At 52.7% G+C, this 24,401-nt stretch overlaps 1 protein-coding gene across 2 annotated transcripts in view; it reads left to right on the top strand.

The window, feature by feature from the left end:
* Positions 1-24,401, top strand: part of Rilpl1 (Rab interacting lysosomal protein like 1) — a 35,285-nt gene that overhangs the window by 2,088 nt on the left and 8,796 nt on the right. For both annotated transcript variants that reach the window (XM_059249308.1, XM_059249309.1), the window contains exons 2-6: positions 6,453-6,603; positions 11,255-11,373; positions 12,041-12,262; positions 21,230-21,408; positions 24,038-24,130. In XM_059249308.1, the coding sequence (XP_059105291.1) occupies positions 6,453-6,603; positions 11,255-11,373; positions 12,041-12,262; positions 21,230-21,408; positions 24,038-24,130 (764 nt within the window). The remainder of the gene's footprint in view (positions 1-6,452; positions 6,604-11,254; positions 11,374-12,040; positions 12,263-21,229; positions 21,409-24,037; positions 24,131-24,401) is intronic.

Here is a 24,401-nt window from a genome sequence, read left to right as displayed (position 1 = left end):
GGTTTCAAACCCCACAAGTTGGCAGGCCGTGGGCTCTGGGACAGATCGCTATCCTCTCTGTGTCACGGTGTCCTCTGCTATCCCGAGACAATCTCAGTCCCCACCCTGGAGGACAGTGATGAGCCTTGGGTTGGGGGCAGCCAGTGGACACAAAGGGCATAGGCCAGAACCTGGGGCCGGCAAGATGGTCCAATGGGTAAAGGTGTTTGTCACTAGAGGGCCAAGGCTCAGAGGTTTTCTGGGGAGACACACTGAGATGCCCCCAGGGGTTATTGATGCCCCCACCTAGGCATTTCTACTTCCCCCTTCCCCCCAGATATTCCACCTCTCCTGGAGGGCCTCCGGGAGGGAGGTCCTTGCCGTCCAGCTGAATCCTGACTATGGGCTCAGGCCGGGTGTCTGCCAGAGGTCCCGCTAGCACTTTTTCGTGTCCCCTCCCAATGCTTGCTTTCTGCTGTGCCTGGGCTGGGCCATCACAGGTCACCAGAGTCAGCTGGAATTCTCAGCTGCACTTGTTGCTTCAGAATATCACCAGCTGCAGCCAGGAAGCTGGCACCAGGGCTTGTTTGTAAACAGCTAGAGTGGAACCCCTCCTCCCCAGCCCGGGCCTCTTTGTGTGGCTTCTCCGTAGGGTCAGAACAGGCCCCGTCGTCCTCGGATCTCTTCTACCACCAGAGACAGCGTCAAGCTTTTTTTTTTCCCCTCCCACAAAAACCTCAGCAGCCCTTGATCTGGCTCCCGGCTCCCCCCACCCACCCACCCTTCCCTCTCTCTCTGTAAACATGGCTTCAGAATGGCTGCGTCCTACCCTTCCACAGACACATAGACTTACCCCATTGGGCTCATGGCTCAACCCCAGGCCACGGACTCCTGGTTCTGCCTGATCAGACAGTGCACAACCCTATCTATGGGCATGCCATGCTGCTCAAAGTGCTCTCCCGGGCGATGTGGGCAGTACCAAGCAGAGGGAAGCCGAGTCGGGTCCTCAAGTCAGGCAGCAGGTGGGTGACAGAATACGCAGAGTGGGGGGCTGCGTGGGTATGCCTGCACGGAGCACACCGTCTGTGTTGTTCACTCAGCAATCACATGGATAGAGTTGTAAAGCTGGGATTCATGCTAAGCAAGCCCTCTACACTCCACACCCCCAAACCCCAGTTGTACTTCCCGTGTTCCCGGCACCCTTCTGGGGACTTGGGGATGCAAGTGAAGGTCTGGCCCCTGTGGGCCTGCAGTACTAGGGCCATGCCATTCCATTTCAACAGGAAGTACATGCTAGGAGGAAACATGTGAAGTTTATTTTCACACAGAGAATGGAAACCATGTATATCCATGACACTTTCATTCTCGCACGGATTCAGCATAAAAATTGCTGTGTTCTAGTTTCTCTGTGGTGCCACAGGTGAAATTCAGGGCCTCAAGCGTGCTAGGCAGGTGCTCCTCTACCGCCCCCTGGTATAAGAATTGTTGAGTACTTATTATTTAATTTTAGTTTATATATATATAAGTGTTTTGCCTGCATGTATGTCCGTGGGCCACATGCTTCATGCCCACAACAGCCAGAAGAAGGTGACTGGAGTTATAAATGGTTGTGAGCCCCCATGTGGGTGCTGGGAATTGAACCCGGGTCCTCTGGAAGAGCAGCCAGTGCTCTTGACCACTGAGCCATCTCTCAGGACCCAATACTTTTTTTAAAAATATTTTTTAACCTTTTTTTTTTTTTTTTTTTTTTGCTTGAAACAGGGTTTCTCTGTGAAGTCCTAGCTGGCCTGGAACCCTCTCTGTAGACTAGGCTGGACTTGAACTCAACAGAGAGCCACCTGCTTCTGCAGGATTAAAGGCATGCATTGCCATGCCTGGCCTGCATACAGTTTTCATTTATTTATTTTTTATTTTTGAGGCAGGGTCTGATGTATCCTAGGCCGGCCTAGAACTTGTTATACATCAGAGGATGACCTTGACCCTCCGATCCTCCTGCCTCTCACCTCCCTGGTGCTGGAAATATGGGTGTGAGCCACTGGGCTTGGGAATGGTACCAAGGCTTTGTGCATGCCGGGCAAGCACCCTACATACTGAGCCACAGCCCCAGGCTCCGTCCCTTTTTTTTTTTTTTTAAAGTTAAAACATTTTATTACATTTATTTTTATTTTTTTTTTATTTATGGCCAGGAGCTACTCACGTGGAAGTCAGAGGACAAGCCACAGGAGTCACTGTGTCCTTCTACCATACGGGTCCCTGGTCAAGTCAGGCCTGATGAGAGTGGGCCCCCATTCTTCTCGTAACCTCCCGTTTGGAATCCAGCATGTATTTCACCCGTCCTAGCGTGAGTGCATATATTTAAAAATAAACAGGGATGTCCGCTTATGATTAAGTGCCGTGAAGGAAGTAAAGCAGGGAGCTAGGAGGGAGGTTGTCTAGGAGGGAGGGAGGCTGTCAGGGAAGTAAGTTCCTGATGAGGCTTTGTCTGCCTTGAGGACTGGGTGAAGTGAGGAGCCAGCCACGGAGAGGTCTTGGGGGAGGCCCATACCCACAAGCAGACACACACACCTACACATGATTAAAAAGAAATCTTTGGGGTTGGGGATTTAGCTCAGTGGTAGAGCGCTTGCCTAGCAAGCGCAAGGCCCTGGGTTCGGTCCTCAGCTCTGAAAAAAAAAATCTTAAAAAAAAAAAAAAAGGACTGGGCTGTAGCCTAGCTGGTAAAGTGCTTACCTAGCTTGCATGAGGACCTGGGTTCGAATCCCAGCACCGTAGAAACCAGACATGGTAAGCATGCCTGTAATCCTAACACTTGAAAGTGGAGAAGGTCAGGATGTCAAGTTCAGCCTCGTCTACGTAGGGAGTTTGAGGCCAACCTGGGCTACATGAGAGGGAAAAAAAACAAACCCAACTGTGGCTAAAATCTGTCTTCACCTCCTGTGGCTAAAATCTATTTTCATCTCCTGTGGCCGCTATAACATTACAGCACTACAGGTTCAGAGGAGAAATGTGTTGTAATTCGTGCAGTGGGTCACTGAAGTACAGTGGACAGGACTGGGTAACCATCCTGGAAGCCAGGAGTCAGAAATGGGTGACGCTCAACAGCTGGACCTGGTGGTGCATTTGGCAGGCTGAGGCAGGAGGATGGCAAGTTTTAGGCCAATCTGGGTAACTTAGTGATGCTCTGTCTCAAACAATACACAAAGGGCTGAGGGAGGGTGCTTGAGGTGTGCAAGGCCCTGGGCACTGTCCCCAGCACCAAAAACTATAATATTAAAAAAAAAAACAAAACAAAACAAAAACAAAAACCAGGGTGTCAGGGAGGCTCCATTGATTTAGGATGCTCTAGGGGAAATCTTTGCATTTTTCGGCTTCTGTTGTCTGCATCCCCCGGTTTATGGCCCCTTCCTTCACCCTCAGAGCCAGCATGTAACATCTTCTAGGTGCTAACCTGTGCCACGTCCCCTCAGTCTGACCCCTGCTGACCTTTGACAAGAACTCTATGGTCACATCGACCCACCAGATCTTCTTGAGGCCAAAGTCCCTTTTGCTGTAGAAGGTGACATATTGTTAGGTTCTGGGGACTAGCATATGGGTGTCTTTGTGGGGGCCACGGTTCCATCTGCTTAGCTGGTTCCTCCTGATAGCCACTCAGGCCACTCTGTGTTCAGCCTGTCCCAGCTGGGGTCAGAGGAAGGGTCTGGCCCCGTTTCCAGACCACCCCTGTGTGCAGGAAGGTCCCTGACCATTACTCCATCTCTTCTCTGCCTAACCTGACACTTCACTCGGCTTGTGACCTTGAACCAGCTGTCGGTGCACATAGTCACGGGCCAGTTTCCGGGCAGAGAAGAAGGGATGGGGAACGTCTCTAGGAGATGAGGGAGGGTGGTGCTGGATGTCTGGCCACCTAGCCAGCCTGTGACAGGAGGAGGGGAAGGGTGGCCACATCCTGACTGTGATGGCACCTTCTGTGTCCCCAGTGCCATTTCCAACTCTTCCCATCCAGCTGACTATCTCATCTTCCCAGCAGTCCTCAAAGGGACATACTATTGTCCTTTCTCGGGCATCCACGGTTTAAAGAACTTGCCCAAGACCAGCTGTTTGTAGTAGGAACAGAGTTCAAGCCTGGGTTGGCATATCCAGGCCTGGTGGTACAAGCCTGTAATCCTAGCTACTGGGGAGTTTGAGGCAGGAGAATTAAAACAAGGTCTGCCTGTGCTACAGAGTGAGTTCAAGATCAGTTTGGACAACTTAGTGAGACCATGTCTGAAAAGAGGTCAGCAGATGTGGCTCATTGGTAGAGCCCCTGCCTAGAATCCCTCAGTGAGGGGCTGGGGGTGTGGCTCAGTGGTAGAGCACCTGCCTAGAATCCCCCAGTGAGGGGCTGGAGTGTGGCTCAGTGGTAGAGCCCCTGCCTAGAATCCCCCAGTGAGGGGCTGGGGTGTGGCTCAGTGGTAGAGCCCCTGCCTAGAATCCCCCAGTGAGGGGCTATGGCTGCCTTCCAGCCGGAGAATACTTGTCTAACATGTGTGAGGCCCTGGGTTCCATTCCCAGCACCTCAAACAAGCAAGCTTGTGTTGACAGGATGCAAGCTGCTGTCCTTCATCTTGGCTTGTAACCGAGGCCACCGCCATGGTGCGCCCCAGCCTCCTTCAGGCCTCCGAGTGATTGCTTCCATGTTCACGGTTGTACGGCCGAGAATGTTTGCATTGCCTCTGAAGAGGAACCTGTGCGCACTAACCATCACTCCCAACACCTCTCAGAGCTCTGGCCAGAAGCCCCAGGTTACCTCTGCCACTGTGGATGTGCCCGTTGGGACATTTCATAGAAATGGCATTGCGGACTGTGTGACTTTTTTTTTAACCTGGCTTCTCTTCTTAGCGGGGGATCGTGTTAGCAACATTTCATTCCTTTTTATGTCCTGATGATAGCCCATTGTCGGGATAGGTCGATTTGATTTATGCCTCCTGGGCGGGTGGACGCTGGCTGGCTTTTTCCTGCTGTGAGCAACATTTCTAGCAGTTCTCAACCTGTGGGTCATGACCCCTTCAGGGGGAATCAAAAGACCCTTTCACAGGAGTTGCCAGAGACCATCAGAAAACACAGATATTTATGTTACAATTCATAGCAGTAGCAAAATTACAGTTATAAAGTAGCCATGAAAATAATGTTATTTCTGGGGGCGGGGGTCACCACATCATAAAGGTCTATATTAAAGGATCTCAGTCTTAGGAAGGTTGAGAACCATTGCTATAGACCTCTGAATGTATACATGATCATGTAGGTGTGGGCCTGTCTTTTCTTTCCTGGGTCTTCTTTATTTTTTGGTGGGGGAGGAGTGGCCCAGGCCTCTGACTCACCCCAAGTCTCAGCGTCTTCTTCCTTTTTTTCTTTTTCCCAAGACAGGGTTTCTCTGTGTAGTCCTAGTTATCTTGGAACTTGCTCTGTAGATCAGGCTGGCCTCGAACTCAGAGATCTGCCTCTCGAGTGCTGGGATTAAAGGCGTGCACCACCACTGCTCAGCTCCTGTTTTTTTTTTTTTTTTTTTTTTTGGTTTTTTCGAGACAGGGTTTCTTTCTCTGTGTAGCTTTGGTTTTTTCGAGACAGGGTTTCTTTCTCTGTGTAGCTTTGTGCCTTTCCTGGAACTCACTTGGTAGCCCAGGCTGGCCTCGAACTCACAGAGATCCGCCTGGCTCTGCCTCCCAAGTGCTGGGATTAAAGGCGTGCGTCACCACCGCCCGGCTCAGCTCTTGTTTTTATTTTTTTTTAATAATGTGTGGGTTTATGTGTCTGTGTATGGGTGTGAACATGTGACTGAAGGTATTGGGAACGAAACTCACATCCTCTGTTAGAGCAGTTCACTCTCTTAAGCTCTGGGCCACTGCCCCCGTCCTTTTTGAAATTGCATAGATTTTTTTTCTCTGAGATGTTCTTATAGTCTAGGTTAACCTCTAACTTGAAGACATCTTCCTGCCTCAGCCTCAGCCTCCACAAACAGCTGGTAATGGACTAATCTCACTAATTTTCTTCCATGTCTTTCAAACCTGAAAGTTTTTGGTTCCCTCGCTGAGGGAAACTGAGGCTCTGAGTGGTTATTGCAAGCTGCTCAGGCTGCCTTGAGTAGATGTCTTTCCCAGAGAGCAGAGGAACCCTGGCACTATGGCCCTGTCACAGGACCTCTGCAGTCTCTTTGTGCCTTGAAGAGGCGACTGGGGAATGCCGGGACTCCGTAGCCAGGGATGGCTTATCCACACAGCTGGAGAACACAGGTGTGGCCCGGACATGGACCGTGTCACTTTGGTGCACACACCAGCAGAAGAGGCCCTATGTGGTTCTGTGGGCCACCTGCCGGAGACCTGCCCCTCTTGGGAGAAGTGGATGGCTCCGAGTCCCAGAAACCGAGCCGTTCTCCGGATGGGCAGGTGAGATCCTGGATGGCTCTGATCCCGCTCTGACCCTTGCTGTGCCCCCAACAGGAGCTGGAGCTGGTGGAGGATGTGTGGCGGGGCGAGGCACAGGACCTCCTGTCCCAGATCGCCCAGCTGCAGGAGGAGAATAAGCAACTGATGACCAACCTCAACCACAAAGACGTGGGCTTCTCTGAGGAGGAGTTCCAGAAGCAGGAAGGTGAGGCACCCCGTCCCAGTGATCCTCATGACCACTCAGGCTGCTGCCTCTGTTCTGGAGCCTTTAGCGTCCGTGGGCAGATGGGAATCACATGTTTGACTCTCAGATTACAGATGTGGATGTGGATGTCCAGATTACAGATGTGGATATGAACTCAGTTAGCTGTCACGGTTTTCTGCCCTCCTACATGGTTCCTCTGGGCCCTGGGACACATTGGACAAGCCAGACCCTGGCCACTGGAAACTTCATTTGAGCATAGTGGGGACAGCTGACACTTTGTGAGAGCTGAGATGGGGACATAGGGTAGCAACTTGCGGTTGCTTTAGGTCATCCAGTCATTGGGATGGTCACAGTTCAGCCCTAATGAAGTGGTACATGGAGTCACCTTAGTGCCATGTACAGGTGGCACATGCCAAGGCCCTGGGGTAGGAGTGTTTGAGGGAAACCTAGAAGGCCAGGGTAAGAGAAGATGGTGGAGGCCGAGGGTGGCTGGAGGGGTCCAAGGTTGGGATTGTTCTCTGTGTTTAGAGATTGTAGGCTGTGGTCACAGGACAGGGTGACTACAATGGGGACAGCAATTCTGATTTGATTGGCACTGGAGGCCATCAATTGCCACCTGTCCCATAAACTTACCTGGGACCTTCATGCCTGACTCTCTCCTGGGGTGCCACCACTGCCCGCCTTGTTTTGTTTTTGAGAAAGGGTCTCACTGTGTAGCTCTGGCTTTCCTGGAACGTGCTGTGTAGACCAGGTTAGCCTCCAATTTACAGAGCTCTGCCTCCTGAGTGCTGGGATTAAAGGAGTGCACTATCATACCTGACTGCCGGCTCTTCAGCCTGAGCAAACCCCTGGCTGTCCACATAAAGCCCCACCCTCTGGTTTGATGGACAGGATGAGGGCCCTGTAGAATCTGTGGTTACAACGTTGAAAGGCTAAAGTATGGGGCTGGGGTTGTGGCTCAGTCAATAGAGTCCTTGCCTAGCATGCATGAGGTGCTGGGTTGGATCCCAGGCATTGCACACACCAGCTGTGGTGGCGCACGCCTGTAATCCCAGCAGTCAGGAGGCAGCAGCAGGTGGATCTCTATAAGTTCAAGGCCAGCCTGGTCTACACAGCACGTTCCATGATAGCCAATTAAAAAAAAAAAAAAAAAAAAAAAAAAAAGCCGGGCGGTGGTGGCGCACGCCTTTAATCCCAGCACTCGGGAGGCAGAGCCAGGCGGATTTCTGTGAGTTCGAGGCCAGCCTGGGCTACCAAGTGAGTCCCAGGAAAGGCGCAAAGCTACACAGAGAAACCCTGTCTCGGAAAAAAAAAAAAAAAAAAAAAAAAAAAAAAAAAAAACCAGACCAGGGTCAGTGAGATGGTTCGATGGGCACAGTGCTTCTGGCTAAGCCTGACAACATGGGTTTAACCCCAAGTCCCACACGGTAAAGGGAGAGGATGGACTCTTGTGCATTGTCCTCTGACCTCCTCACAAGTGAGTGTGACATGCACATGTGCACACGCACACAGCACATACATATACACATACACAGACACACACACACAGACACATGTATACACATACACAGACACACACAAATAAACGTAATAAAACTCAAAACAAATGAAATAAGGTACCGATAAGGACCGAAGGAAAAACAAAACGTAGACAGTGGAATCCTGGTCTGGAATTCTCTTCTCATGGGTGTCCCTTGTGGAGATGTGTTTGGTGGATTAGACATCGGAGTGTTACTATGAGTAGATGCTGTCTGGAGCCAGGCCACACAGCTGTGACTCTGGACCCCAGCACTGACTTGCCACATCATTTGATGGACTCACAAGACCTTTGTGTGCCTCTGTTGCCCAGGCTGAAAGGGACAAAGCAGGAGTCGTACCTCTTTTATAAGTTTGTCTGCCTTCTTAGTCTAGTGTTTTCAAGGTCTGTCTACATTTTAGTAATATCAGTGGTTCTCTGTCTCTTTTCATAGCTGCATACTATTCCATTTCATAAACAGACCATGTCTATCCTTCATCCACAGACAGGGCTTTCTGGTTTCATCCACTTTTGGGCTGCTGTGAACATCTTTTGGGTGTTTGTGGGAGACCTGGTTTCAGCTCTATGGGGTCCGATTCTAGGAGTGGAATTGTGGAATCATTTTATTTAGGGAAAAAAAGTCTTGCTTTGGCCTATGATAGTCCTACCATGCACCCAGAGGCTTCTGGAGGTGATCTGGGAACCCCACTGCCCACTCAGAGGCCTTAGGCAGCTCTGAGCTGCTTTCCCTGTGGCCCCTTCCCTCTGGGACTGTGGCTCTTCCCTTGCAGCTTTCCCAGACCCTGCTGACCCGTGTGGACCAGCCTCGGGTGTGCACAGGAGATGGACTTAGCATTGAGTGTACCCAGCTTCCACAGAACTGGCTGTGTTCTCCATGCCTGCAGCCCCCGCCCGAGCGAAGAGGCAGGCAGATGCCAGGCTGCCTTCAAGGTTATTTTTATTTTGTGGGGAAACCATGGGAACACAGCAGGGACCAAGTGTTCCCCACCTACTAGAGGAACAGGCATGGGGCAGGCAGAGTGTCCTGGGATAAAGAGGGCCGGTGCTGGTGACCTTGAGTCCCAGTCAGGAGTGACATGGAGCAGGGCTGGGGCCCAAGGGCCATCTGAGGACTCAGGTTCAGGGGTCAGATTTCTGTACAGGGGAGCTAGGGGGAAGAGGAGTGCCCAGAGGACCTCTCCCTACGTGGGCGTCTGGATTTGTGAGTGGTGGCAGGTGCTGTGCTTAGGTCTCTTATATCTCACCGCAGAAGCCTTACAGATTAAAAAATTCCCTCTGGGGGCTGGAGAGATGGCTCAGTGCTTGGGAGCACTGGCTGCTCTTCCAGAGGACCTGGGTTCAATTCCTAGCGCCCACATGGCAGCTCATAACCGTCTGTAACTCCAAGATCTGACACCCTCACACAGACATACACTCAGGCAAAACACCAATGCATATAAAATAAAAGTAAATAAATTTAAAAAAAAATCCCCTCTAGTAGCCAGGCATTGGTGGCTCTCATCTTTAATCTCAGCCCTCGGGAGGCAGAGGCAGGAGGGTCTCCGTGAGTTCAAGGCCAGCCTGGTCTACAGATGGAGTCGCAGGACAACCAGGGCTATGTAGAGAAACTGTCTCAGAAAAACAAAATAAAACGGAAATCCCCTCTGAATCTCTCTGGGAATCTGTCTAACTATAGAGTTGGACACACAGGACTATGAATTGACTGTCCAGCACAGGACAGAAGGGGTGCAGAGGGACTCGTGTGGGTCTGCCAATGGCCCTTGGGCTCTAGGGGAGTGACTTTGTCGCCGGGAACAGAGCAAAGCTGACCACACAGTCATTTTTGTTGTTTCTTGTAGAGTTTATTTTGTTTGTGTGTCTGCCTGCATGTATGTCTGTGCACGATGCGTGTGCCTAGTGCCGTGGAGGTCAGTGGAGAGCGTCGGATCCCTGGAACTGGAGTGAGGGTTGTAAGTCACCATGTGGGTGCTGGGAGCTGAACCCGGGTCCCCTGAAAGAGCAGCAAGTGCTCGTGACCACTGAGCCAGGTCCCCGTCCAACCCCCTCTTTGTTTTTGATTTTTGTTTCTTGTTTTGTCTTTTGTTGTTGTTGTTGTTGTTTGCTGACGGGGTTTCTTTGTGTAGCCCTGGCTGGCCTGGAACTCCCTCTGTAGACCAGGCTGGCCTCGAACTCACAGAGATCCACCTGCCTCTGCCTCCAGAGTGCTTGGACTACCCTATGCGCCACCCCACCCTGCTTTACCAAATGCCTGAAAGGAATGGCTGGAAGGCACCTTCTGTGTGGGAGGCCTGCTGCTCAGTACCTTGCCCGCCTCAGCCATGGTCTCTTGGGGTAGTGGAGGGGAGCTGTTCTGGCGCCCACCAAATCCTGTGTCCTAATGGTATGGTGTGTGTGTTGGCTCCACCCATTCCCCACGCTGCTACCATCCAATTTCATGAATTTGGAAACAGAGGCAGAGGAGAGCCCAGAACCACACTTACAGGGTTCGAGTGAACTTTGGAGGCTAACCTCCAGGTCCCTGTGTGGGGTCACGTCTGTCATGACATTATTTTGTTGTGTTTTGTTTTATTTTGTTTTCGAGACAGGGTTTCTCTGTGTAGTTTTGGAGCCTGTCCTGGATCTCCCTCTGTAGACCAGGCTGGCCTCGAACCCACAGAGATCCTCCTGGCTCTGCCTCCCGAGTGCTGGGATCAAAGGCGTGCGCCGCCGCCGCCCGGTCTGTCATGACATTATTATTATTGTCAGGTGCTGTGAAAGTGAGGCAATGGGTGGGAGTGTTTCCAGGTGCAGGAGGGGAGCCATTGTGCAGAGGGGACCAATGAGAGGAATTTTGTGTGCAATGATCGGAAAGAGGTCAGAATGGAGAGCCTCAGGCAGACGGAAGAGAGAGGGAGAGACGGTGAGGTACGGAAGGCAGGAGCAGGCACGGGTGTGTGTGTGTGTGTGTGTGTGTGTGTGTGTGTGTGTGTGTGTGTGTGTATGTGTGTGTGTGTGTGTGTGTGTGTGTGTGTGTGTGTCGGGTTGGGGGAGAGCTCTGGCCCACTTGCACTGCGACACTATGGGGGGCTTAAGCCGAGGGGAGGCGGCTCACCTGCCGGTCTCGACTTCACCCAGGCATGTCCGAGCGTGAGCGGCAGGTGATGAAGAGGCTGAAGGAGGTGGTGGACAAGCAGAGGGATGAGATCCGAGCCAAAGACAGGGAGCTTGGCCTGAAGAACGAGGACGTCGAGGCTGTAAGTGACCCACGCTGATCCGAGTCCACGCTCCTCCTTCATGGCAGCCGCAAGAGCCAGGGTCTTCCATTCAGAAACCATGGGGTGGAGGTGGAGGTGGGGCCGGAGAGATGGCCCCACGGTTAAGAGCACTGGCTGCTCTTCCAGAGGAGTCCGGTTCAATTCCCAGCACCCACGTGACAGGTCCTAACTGTTTGCAACTCCAGTCTCAGGAGATCTGACACCTTCTTCTGGCCTTCACAGGCACCAGGCACACATGTGGTGCACAGACACACATAGGCAGAACACATATCCACATAAAGAATAAATAAGCCGGGCGGTGGTGGCGCACGCCTTTGATCCCAGCACTCGGGAGGCAGAGGCAGGCGGATCTCTCTGAGTTTGAGGCCAGCCTGGGCTACAGAGCGAGATCCAGGACAGGCACCAAAACTACACAGAGAAACCCTGTCCCGAAAAACCGAAGGGGGAAAAAAAAAAGAATAAATAAATCTGAAAAAAAAAAAAGCCGATGTGTGTATCATTCCTTGTCAGCAGTCATAAAAATAGAAACAAATTCGAAAGCTGATTATGCTGTGCATGTTCTACTCAAAGAGGGTTCCCCTTGTGCCGTACGCAGCCTGGTTTACTGTCCGTGGCAGCCTCACTCGATGCCTGTTTCTCTCTCCAGCTGCAGCAGCAGCAGACGAGGCTGATGAAGATCAACCACGACCTTCGGCACCGGGTCACCGTGGTGGAGGCCCAGGGGAAGGCTTTGATTGAGCAGAAGGTGGAGCTTGAGGCTGACCTGCAGACCAAGGAGCAGGAGATGGGCAGCCTGCGGGCAGAACTCGGGAAGCTTCGCGAGAGGCTGCAGGGCGAGCGCGGCCAGAACGGGGAGGAGGAGGCCGAGGTGAGCAGCAGGCTGGTGCTGAGGCGGTGTGGGAACCCGAGTTGTGGGCCAGGATCACGTGGGAAGACTCGCCCTGTTTTCCCCATTCTACCTAAGAAGGTAGGAGGGAGAGAGGAAGAGAGAGAGCAAGAGCCGGAGCGTGAGAGTGCACGCTGTGGGCCTGAGGACACACAGCTGGGCACGGGCAGAGCCAGTCCAGAAGCCCAGGTCACCAGCATTCGAGAGAGGGCATGCAATTCAATGATGGCTACTTCAGATTCATTCATTCATCCATTCATCATTCATTCATTCATTCATTCATTCTTCAAGTGACTGTTGACTGTGTAGCAGGCACAGAGAATGGGATGGTAAGAACTGCCTAGCCCTGGCTGCTGTTCCACGGAGCATATGTTTATAGGGACTGGAAGTTCTGGATGGATACCCAAGAGAACTGAACCTGGGTCCGTGTAAAAAACCTGTACAGGGGCCTGCAGAGATGGCTCAGCAGTTCAGAGCGCTTGCTGCTCTTTCTAAGGACCCTGGTTCGGTTCCTAAACCCCCACATTTGGAGGCTCACAACTGCCTGTAACTCCAGCATCGGGGCATCCGTTTGCCCTCTTCTGGCCTCTGTGAGAATCTGCACTCATGTGTACACATACCCACATTCAGGCACACACATACGCATATTTAAAAAAGATAAAACTTACACAAGCTGGCTTGATGGCTCATGTCTGGAATCCTAGGACTTGGGAAGGTACAGCTGGAGAATTAGGAGTTTAAAATCATCCTTGACTCTGTTATCAAATTCTAGACTAACCTGAGCTGTGTGAGACCCTTTCTCAGAAGCAAAAATAACACCCAGGAAGGAAAACTACAGATTCTCACAGTAGCATTACTCATCAGATCTGACAGATGGAAAGAATGCCCAATTAGGAAGTGAATACGGAAATGTGGCCATCCTTATTCCACACCATGGAATATGACTCAGCCCTGAAAAAGACTTGAGTCATGAGCACGCTCTACCCCGTAGGTGAACCTTGAAGAATTCATGACCAGTGAATTCAGACACAGAAGGCCACAAGCTGTGTGCCGCCCGTGTATCTGAGATTTCTGGATTGGGCAGATCCAGGACAGAATGTAGATGGGTGGGGCGGGGACTGGGGCAGTGGTGAATGGCTAATGGGCGCAGGGTTTCTTTGGAGATGAGGGAAAAGTTCTGGAATTAGACAGTGGTGGTAGTTGCACACCTCGGAATATTCTGAAAATCCCTGGACTTTATTCTATGAAGGGTAGATGTGTGTGTGTGTGTGTGTGTGTGTGCATGTGTGCTTGTGCCACAGTGTGTGGAGGTCAGGGGACAACATTCTCTTCCTTCAGCCCTGTGGGTTCGTCTGGGATGGGTTCAGGGGGCTTTTCCAAGAGGTGATTGGCAGAATCAGTAAGGATAAAGGAGGAGGAGGGAGAATGAGTTCCAGGCGGGAAGAATGACCCGTGCAAAGGCCCTGTGGCAGGAGGAGCCTCAGGGGCATCAAGGTGAAGGTGGCTGGTGTGCAGTGAAGAGGAGTGAGAGGCTGGCTGTGAGGCCCAGGTGGAAGTTGGGTCCAGGCCCGCAGGCTCCTAAGGGAGAGGAGTTTGTGTGCATCCGAGGGGTTGGCAGGTGCTGTGAGCGGGGGAAGAATGGGGGGGAGTCCCAGGAGTTTATGGCCTCGTATAGAAGAGAAGGACTAGCCAGGAGATGATGGCGCGCACCTTTAATTCCAGCACTTGGGAGGCAGAGGCCGGTGGATCTCTGTGAGTTCGAGGCCAGCCTGGTCTGCAGAGTGAGTTCCAGGACAGTCAGGACTACAGAGAGAAACCTTGTCTCAAAAAAAAAAAAAAAAAAAAAAAAATTAGGGAAGGACTGAGCCCCAGCATGGCCACCCTGGAGAGGAAGAGACTGTCCAGGTAGTGAGACATTGTCCTCACTTGGGACTCTCAGGAAGAGCTGGTAACCAGGGCTTCCAGCAAAACCTACACTTGAGAGGTGACCCCTGAGGCAGTGTGTGACAGGGAAGGGGGAAAGGTGAACGGAAGGCCTGGTGACAAGGCCACACCCCGGGCTGTGGACACTCAGCCCTGCTGGAGCTGCTAAGAAGTACACAGGACCTCTCCGAGCTGCCTTTCCACGGGGTGACACTGGGGACATTTATCCACTAGGTCCTGCCTCAGAGTGGCTAAAGGCCACCTGGGGTGTGAGCCCCACTTACTCTAAAGACGCGAACAAGAAGGCAGAGGCAAGCCGTGAGCACTGGAGGCCTCCCTGTCCGTGGGACAGAGCTGTCAGGAGGCCTGGGGCCAGGAGAGGGGCACAGTGGGTCTGACACCCAGATAATCCCCAGGTGGGCTCGGGAACCCCAAAATGGGCTCGTAATGTCAACAGCTGGCATGGCGTCCAAGGCACAGCTTTTCTGCTGCTGGGGGGAGGGGAGCGGGGTCAGGGAGGAGATGCTGGGCTTTCCGTAGGTAGAACGTGAGACCGAGTCCCCAGCGGACACAGGAACAGTCAGGGCTTGCCTTTTCTTTCCCTGGGTGTACACTGACCGTTTAATGTTCACATGCCTCGCTCGTCACTCCAAAGAGCAGATGAACTTGCAGGCAACTGAGTTGCAGCCTGGGAAGTCTTTGCCTAGCGGATGAATCTGGAGCCAGCTGCTTCTGAAGCACTAGGACCTGGGAAGAGAAGTAAGGAAGAAGCCATCTTTAGGGGGACAGGGTTACGACCTGATTTGGGCGTATAGTGTCATGGAGTCAAGTTCCGTGTTGAAGGAGAGAGAAAGAGAAAGGTGTGTTGGCTGTGACTGGAACTTGATGGTCGAGACAGCTTCAGGGACAGCTCGTTCCAGGTGCCCAGAGGATGGTAGGAGGAATTCTGACTCTGGTCGTTTTGATTTTGTTGCCTTTAAGTTTGTATCCATTCTCGGGTGGGCTCTTGCTATGACGTGGTCCCTGGTAGCAACCTGCTCAGCCAGCCTCTTCCCCAAGAGTCCCAGCAGAAATCTTCAGGCTGGCTCACCACCGAGTCAGCCCTGTGTGGAGAGGTCTAGAAGACAGGTACTGAGCCCTCCCGAGTCCCTGGCTGCTGCTGTAGAGGGGTCCACAAGCCAGGTGGATACCAAGCGGAACTCTGGAGACTGAGGGGCAAGCACAGGGGTGTGAGTGGGTAGGCCGGGGTCACAGCTGCCCTCTGGAGCACGAGGCGGTTGTCAGTGCCACGCCAGCTCTGAGCTGCAGCAGAAATGCATGGGGGTCCCTTAACATGGCTTCTGCAGGTGTGCTGAGCCCTGGGGTTTTATGGAGAACAGTCAGAAGGGGAAGTGAGGTGTGGCGGGTACCAATGGCTTTGCAGTAATACAGGCCTGGAATCAAAGATGCACAGCAGGGAGAGAGAAAGCACATGCCCAAGACAGAGCCACTCGGCCACACTCAGGGGGCACCCATGTCACACTCTTGCCCCAGAGACTCAGGTCTCTCTCCTTCTGACCAGGCAGGGCTGGTCTAAACCTGAGTCCCCAAGGGCATCACCCTACAAACCATGTGATTCTCAGCCCTGCTCCAGGTCTCTCCCTTAAGGAGGACATTTTGCACCAATTGGCCGCACAAGCTGGTTTTACCTTCCCTTTCTGGCAGCTGAGGAGTAGAGAAGAGACAGAGAGAAGGGCTGGGAGATGGCCGCCGATAAAGTGTTTGCCATGCAGACTCGAGGACCTGAGTTTGGAGACCTGAATTTGGATCCCCAGGACCGACATACAAAAAGCCAGATGGCGCTTATGCCTATAATGCCAGCACTGTGGAGGGCCTGAGACGGGGTGTCTCCAGCCCGTCTAGCAGAATCGCTGAGCTAGACAAATAAAGTGGAGAGCGATTGAGGAAGATACCTGATGTCAACATCTGGCCTCTGTGTGCATACGAATAGAAAAAAAATAGGAAGAAATGAGGCGTAAAATCAAGGCTGCCCACGTTCTGGATCACTCTGCCTGGTTGGCCTCAGTTGTGTGAAGACCAGGGTGCTTGTCAATCAAACAGGAGTGCAGTGGGGTTGTATGAGACCTGGGGCTTCTGGGAGATGAAGGGGACAGCCCTGACCCAGTGGTTCAGGATCTTATACTACCCACGCAGAGAAATGTGGGGATTGGGGGAGAGGGGCAGTGAAGTGGAGGGGCATGGCAGGCTGGCCCTCATCCATCCAGAAGGTTCTCTGGAGCACTCACGCTCAGTGGCAGAGTGCTTGCCCTTGCACGGGGAGGAGGGGAGGTAGGGACAGGTCGGGTGGGCAGGTTTCCAGTGGAATGTGGAGCAAGCTATTCCAGGCAGGGAACAGCCGGGAACCAGGCTGGGGAATGCAGCGCGTGGCTGGGTGCAGTTCAGTCCTAGGGCAGGGCTGGAGGAGGGAGATGGGAGCTATTGAGGAATTTGGAGCTGGAGAGGAAGCTCTTTGTTGTTGTTGTTTTGTTTTGTTTGTTTCCTGGTTTTGTGAGACTGGGTTTCTTCACATAGTCTGGGCTGTCCTGGAATTCACTCTGTAGACCAGGCTAGCCTAGAACTCACAGAGATCCCCCTGCCTCTGCCTCTGCCTCTGCCTCTGCTTCTCAAGGACTAGGACTAAAGGTCTGCGTCACCATGCCCAGCTGACCACACCTGGTTTATGCAGAGTCAGGGGTATTGAACCCAGGGCCTGGTGAATGTTGAGCAATCGCTCTACCTAGTGAGTGGTATACTGAGCTCCTTCATGGTGTTCTTGAGATAGGGTCTCACAATGTAGCCCAGGCTGGCCTCAAACTCCACACCTGCCTTTCACACGGTCCTTCAGTTTGACTCCAGTAGACAAGATCCCTCTGTGGACTTGGACATAAGACTCTGAGAGGTATAATTCATGAACCACAGAATTGGGCCATTTTCAGCGTCCGGCGAAGGCCTGGGTTCCAGCTCCAGGATTGCAAAATAAATCACGATGCGTGGCATCCAGTTAATTTCTAGGAAGCAGGCCTTTAGATAAGAAAGTGTACAGGGCCAGGCATGGTGGTGCATGCCTGAAGCCCCAGCACTTGGATGATGGATGGTGTTCGAGGCCATCCTCAGCTACATTTCTAATTTGAGGCCAGCCTGGGCTACATAGGGGACTGTCTCATAACAACAGCAAAGGCAGAATCCCACAGTACCCTAAGAACCTGGTAGCTGGGTTGAGCCAGGGTTTAGATCCTGGGTCCTGGGTCCAGGCTCCGGTGATCCCGCGGAGGAGACTTCCCAGGAGGCCAGGCCTCAGGCTAGAGGCCCAGACTGCTGATGTGGCTCCTGGGGCCTCCAGGCATCTCCTGGCACCTATGCCCAGAGAGCCCCCAGGGAGCGGTTTATCTGAGATAACCCGAGCCACCCTACAGTCCCTTGTGGGATGAGTCTAGAAGGCCCTCTGATTGGCTTGATGACCCTAGTGGAAGGAACTGCTTCAAGCTTTCCAGCTGGGACGGGCCTTGCTCGGGCGGGCTGCCTACAGACCGGAGTCATGGCTGATAGAAACCCAGTTCTTCCCACTCTCCAGGTATGAATACTCAGAGGCAAAGCTGCCGCACACTTGCCTAAGACTCGCCTAAGCTCTAGGGGGATTAATGCTCACTACCACAAAAGAGCCGACCCTGCTCCAGGCCAGAGGAACCTCTCTACGATTTTTTTTCCCTTAAAATAGTTATTTATTTATTTATTTATTTATTTATTTACTATGTGTGGCTGTTTTTGTCTGCATGTGTCTATGCACACCGGAAGAGGGTATCAGATCCCATGGGACTACAGTTATAGACACTTGTGAGCTGCCATGTTGGGTGCTGGGAATTGAACCCAGGACCTCTAGGAAAACAACCCGTGTTTTTAACTTCTAAGCCATCTCTCTCCAGCCCTAGTTTTCTGTGTCTTGGCTGAACACAGCCACTGCTGGGGAGCCAGGGGGACCCTTCGTGTCAAGGTGGGTTTGCAGGGGGTGAGGGAATGCCTTTAATCCCAGCATTGAGATGGCAGAGGCAGGTGGATCACTGTGAGTTCGAGGCCAGCTGGATCTACGGAGCGAGATCCAAGACAGCCAGGGCTACTCGAGAAACTCTATCATGAAAAACCAAACCGAACAGAAACAAGCAAAAAAGAACTATCACTAGGTTCACTGGGGCGTGATAGTATACACTTGTAAACCTCGCACGGGGGGGCTGAGGCAGGAGGGTGTGGAATTGGAGTCTCCAGATCTTAAGACAGTTGACAGCTAATTCGGTAGGTTTTATGGCATAGCAGGGGTCTAAACAAATGTGGGGTACACTGTGTGGCCCTCGGGACTCTAGTTTGCAACCTTTGGTCCATGCCACTGATGCTGAGAGTTGGTGGAAAACTCCTACACATGCACCAGCACCCCATGCATAGGGAGCATGCCTCCAGGAACCCCTCCAGGATCCTCACTTATTGGTGTATTCGTGTGTCTCTCTCTTGATCCTGCTGTTCCCAGTTCTGAGTTTGAACTCAGACAGCAAGGCACGGAGTGCTTAGTAAAATGCTGGATGCCCTTTAATGGAGGACACTGTCTGGGGAGGTGGCCGGCCCTGGATGGTGTGGCCTCGGTAGAATATTACGCAACCAGGAAAAGGAATGAGGCTTTGACACAGGCTGTAAGAGGCTGGGCCAAGAAGTCAAACCCTGTGGGGTAGCCTCGCTGGGAAGGCGGTCTGCAGATGCTGAGTGGCCTGCAGGGACACAGGAGTCCTGTTTCTTCTCCTGCTGCCCACCAGTGGCTCTGACTCCAACCATGGGTGTGGGCAGAGCCCTCCCCTCCCACCTCGACCTTCCCCGTAGCTCAGCTGACCTGCCCGGCAGGCGGTGGTGTCTCCTTTCATCTGTCCCTTCCCCAGAACAGCCTGTCCAGGACAAGAATCAGCTCAGCTCAGCCTCCTGGAGCCCTTGGCCTCTCGGCCAAGAGCCACTGCCCTGTCTAGAGTCCCCTTCTCCCTGTGGGGTTGACGGGCTGGGGAGGGGTGTGCTGCCCAACTCTTGGCTTCTCATTCTAGAGCATCCTGGCTTCGGTGTACACGGACACTGGATGGCCTTGAAGAAATGGACGGCTTGGGATTTGGCTTGCTGGTTTGAGGGGGGCGGGGGCGGGGGGCGGGGGCAGTTCCGCTGTGTGGCTTGTGTTGGTACGTGCAAGGTCCAAATATCCCAAGTATTAGGAAACAGGAGGGGAGGGAGAGAAAGGACTGTTCAGTGGCACACACCTGTCACCCCAGCATTCCAGAGGCTGAGGCAGGAAGATTGACGTGGGTTCCAGCCAGCCTGGGCTGCAGAATGAGAACCTGTCTCTAAAAAGGAAATAGGGGCCCGGCCTCTTAGTTGGGGTTACTGTTGCTGTGATGAAACACTATGACCAAAGGCAAGTTGAGGAGGAAAAGGTTTATTTGGCTTACACTTCCATATCACCGTTCATCACTGAAGGAAGTCGGGACAGGAACCTGGAGGCAGGAGCTGACGCAGAGGCCGCTGACTGGCTTGCTCCCCATGGCTTGCTCAGCCTGCTTTCTTACAGAACCCAGGGATAGCCCCACCCACAATGGGCTGGGCTCCGCCCCCCCGCCCCCCCCCCACATCAATCACTAATTAAGCAAATGCCCTACGGCTGGATCTTTTGGAGGCATTTTCTCAACTGAGGTTCCCTCCTTTCAGATGACTCTAGCTTGTGTCAAGTTGACATAAAACTAGTCTGCATAACTGGCAATATGGCTCGGCAGGCGAAGGGGCTTGCTGCCAAGCATGACCACGGGGCTTGATACGCAGGACCCACGTGGTCAGGAGAAAGAACTGACTCCCGAAAGTTGCCCTTTCACAGCCATGCTCTCTGTAGAACGCTCATAGGCCCACACAATAAACAGGGGAGTAAACAAACCAATGCCAAGTGATAAGTATGGTGTGGAATATGGAGAACTGGGCCCCTTGGTGTGGCTGGTGGGAGCAGAAAACAGTGCATCCGCCGTGGGAAGCACTCTGGTGTAGAAAAGAGAATTCAGACAGTTATACCGAGTCTCCATGACACACAGCTGTTCACACACCTGGGCATATTGCTCAAGGATGGAAGACAGGTGCCCCCCCCACCAGGCTGGCTTCAAGTCTCTATGTAGCCCAGGCTGGCCTCATGCTCACTATGTAGCCCAGGTTGGCCTTGAACTCCAGGTACCCTTCCTGCCTCAGCCTCCCACGTGACAGGATTGGAGCCATGGACCGCCACACGCAGCTAATATACTTTAAAATGCTAAACTGCGGGTTTCATGTGTCTTACCACAATTTCTTTGGAAGACTGTCCGGCTCAGGAAGGAGGTGGGAAGAGTAAGTTTGTGATCGGAGCCAGGGCAGGTGACTCAGAACCGCACTGGGGTCGGTCTGTGTGACTCGCATTACAGACAGCTGTATCCCTTGCCCGGCTCTGAACTCCAGCAAGATGCCAGGAGCCCCTGGGGAAGAAGGGATTTGACTGGAGGGGTCTTTCTGTCACGGAAAGTGACGTGACTTCTTGTTAAATGAAAAAAAAAACAAAACAAAAAACGGTACCAAGAACAAGGTGCTTCCACACACCTTGACCGGATTAGCAGAGGTCTAAGTGAGACCATGGGAGGGGATCCCGGGGGAGAAAGAGCAACAGATGGCAGTCAGAGGCACCGTGGGAGGCACTCTGCTTGTTTGTAATAGCATCCTGAGTGGAGTGGGAGTCCGGGATGCAGGGCTCGCTCAGTGAAGGCGCTCGCCGAACAGGTGGCTGGCTTCCACCTCCAGAGGGAAGCATTATGGAAGATGTGCGGAGGCTGCTGCCCGGGGACCGAAAATAGTGACCTGAGCAGGCCGCCTACCTTAGGGAGGTGGAGAATTCTAGCATCCGAGGGGGGCGGGGAGGGGGGGGCTGTCAGGAGTCCCTTGACGGCGCATGTCTGCCTTCCTCAGGTACAGCTGCAGCCGGATGGAGAGCAGTGCATCTCGGACTCCGAGAAGGCTGCCCTGGACCTCAAGGACCCCAATCGCCCTCGGTTCACACTGCAGGAGCTGCGGGATGTACTGCATGAGAGGAATGAGCTTAAGTCCAAGGTGTTCCTGCTGCAAGAGGAGCTGGCCTACTATAAGAGGTGAGAGGGCAGGCCCCATGAAACAGACTAACTCTGGCCTGACCTCAGTGGCCACACCCAAACCCAGGCGCCCTGGTACTGGTGCAGCAGAGTCAAGCCTTCCTACAGATGGCCTAAAGGTCACACAGTCTCCGAGCGGGCCATTGCACAGCTTGCTGAGCGAGTTACCAGATGTCTGTCAGAGGGGCTGAGGAGACAGAAGGCTCCGTCAGGGAAGAGTTTACATTGCAAGCAGGAGGACCTGAATTTAGGTCCCCAGACATTTGCTGTGGTTCCCACCTGTTCTCCCAGCCCTGGAGAGGTGGGGACAAGTGGGTCCCTGGTGTAGGCAGGCAACCAGCCTAGCCAAATCACTGAGCTCTGGCGTCGGTGAGAGACCCTGTCTCGAAAAACAAAAGAGGGCACGGAGAGATGGCTCCGTGGGTAAGATCGCTCCGACAGAGGATCCAGGTTCAGTTCCTGGCACCTGCACCAGGCACCTCACCAGGCACCTCACAACCACCTGTGTGTAACTCCAGCTCAGAAAAATCTGTTGCCCTCTTGCACCTGCACACACATACACACACACACACACACACACACGCACGCACGCACACACACAAACACACACACAAACACGCACACGCACACACACAAACACACACGCACACACACAAACACACGCGCACGCACACACACACACGCGTGCGCGCACACACAAACACACACGCGCGCACACACACACACAAACACACACGCACACACACAAACACGCGCACACGCACACACACGTGCACACGCACACACGCACATACACAAATAAGAATACTAAGCCAGGGGCTGGAGAGATGGCTCAGAGGTTAAGAGCACGAACTGCTCTTCCAAAGGTCCTGAGTTCAATTCCCAGCAACCACATGGTGGCTCACAACCATCTGTAATGACATCTGGTGCCCTCTTCTGGCCTGCAGTCATACATGCTGTATACGTAATAAATAAATCTTAAAAAAAAAAAAAAAAGAATACTAAGCCAGAGGCCAGGCAGTGGTGGCGCACACCTTTAACCCCAGCATCAGGAGACAGGGGCAGGCAGAACTCTGTGAGTTCAAGGCCAGCCTGGTCTACAGAGTGAGTTCCAGGAAAGCAAGGCTACACACACACACACACACACACACACACACACACACACACACACACAAAAGACCTGTCTCGAAAAACAAACAAAGAATAAGAATAATAAAGAAAATAAACACTGGGTGAAGGGAAAGCCGGGAGAATGACCAGTGTGCTAGACGCAGCTCCAGCTCAGCTGGGGACAATGTGATACACAGAAAAGTAGGGCCACGGATGTTCATGGCTACTGCTAGCCCCCTGTGGGCCTGGTGCAGGTAGAGAGAAGGGGAGAGACGGATCTGGAGAACAGGAGGAGCTAGAGGGCTTCATGGCGGAGGAGGCCTTCCTTCCAGGTGGTCTAGAGCTCCAGTGTGGGGGTCATCGAGGGTCAGCTGCTTCCTGCAGAGGGGAGAAATCAAGGCACAGAATCAGCAGCATTTTGTGAAGACAGGAAGTGGGGGATGTTCTGCTGGGCTGAAACATCTGAAAATAGAGCGCAGTGGCACACATAGGTCATCCTAGTGCTCGGGTGACTAAGACAGGAGGATGGCCAGTTTGAGGTCAGTCTAGGCTACATAACAAGACACAATCTCAAAGGATTGGGTATGTTGGGACACACCTAAAATCCCAGAATCTGGGTGGTGGAGACTAGAGCAGTGGTTCTCAACCTGTGGGTCTCGACCCCTTGGCAAACCTCTAGCTCCAAAAATATTTACATTACAATTCATAACGGTAGCAAAGTCATAGTTATGAAGTAGCAACAGAAATACTTTATGGTTGATGGTGTCACCACAACGAGAGGAACTGTGTTAAAAGGTTGCAGCATTAGGAAGGTTGAGAACCATTGATCTAGAGGATGGGAAGATCTTCACCATTTTCTCCTGCATCTGGAGTTCAAAGCCCACGTGGGATACATGAGATCTTGTCTCAGAAAATCAAACCCAAAAAAGGACAGATGAAGGGCCGGAGATAGTGGAGGCCCCAGCGTGAATTCAGGACTCAGATCTTCAGAAGCCATGTAAATGCTGGGATAGGATATAGCCCCCCCTGTCATTCCAGCAGACCCCCAGAGCGTGATGGCTAGCAGGACGAACTTTAGCTGAGAGCTCTGGGTTTGAGTGAGATGACCCACCTCAAAGAATAAGGTGCGGGAGTAGAGGATGATTCCCCATCAACCTTGGGCCTACACACACACACACACACACACACACACACACACACACACACACATCTGTAGAACATGTCTGTAGACGTGCATACAAGCACACATACCATGCACATCGAAAGGAGGGGGTAAAAGAGAGAGGAGGAAAAGAGGACCTAGTACTTATCTTGAAACACCTCCCCTGGGCCAGAGGGACCACAGACTTACCCTCCCAGACCCCCAGGCAAAGTATGCCAGGAGAGACCCCGGTTGTCATCTTCCTAGGTCCCTTACACCCCATCGAGAAACTTTGCACCATATCAAACGATTCTGTCCACTTCTGGAATGTTCCAGTTCTCACAGAATCATTTTGACTTCTCTATTACATGCCTTCAGTGAAGAAATAGAAGAGGAGACTCGAATACCCCAACCTCCGCCCATCATACACCCAAGAACGTCCCCCCAGCAGGAGTCTGGGATCAAGCGACTGTAAGTGTTGGGCTTCCCACGTGACTGTGCCACCCGTGGCTCATCTGGGTTCCTGAGACCTCTGATTCCAGGTCTGGGCACCTTCTCAGGGTTGTACCTAACCACAGTGGCTGAGACCAGCTTCTCTGACCATTGTGACCTGGCCTCCCAGTTGTGGTTATCTCCCTGCTTGGACTGGACCGCCAGTTCTTGGGGAGAAATTTCAGGAGCACCTGGGAAGCTGGGAGGGGCTGGGGTCTGTGGCTGGTGCTCAGAGCTTGCTTGGGTGTAC

This window comes from Peromyscus eremicus, chromosome 23, assembly GCF_949786415.1.
Source record: "Peromyscus eremicus chromosome 23, PerEre_H2_v1, whole genome shotgun sequence".
Classification (NCBI taxonomy): domain Eukaryota; kingdom Metazoa; phylum Chordata; class Mammalia; order Rodentia; family Cricetidae; genus Peromyscus; species Peromyscus eremicus.
Note: the sequence above shows the minus strand (reverse complement) of the source record. Positions and strands in the feature narration are given on the sequence as shown.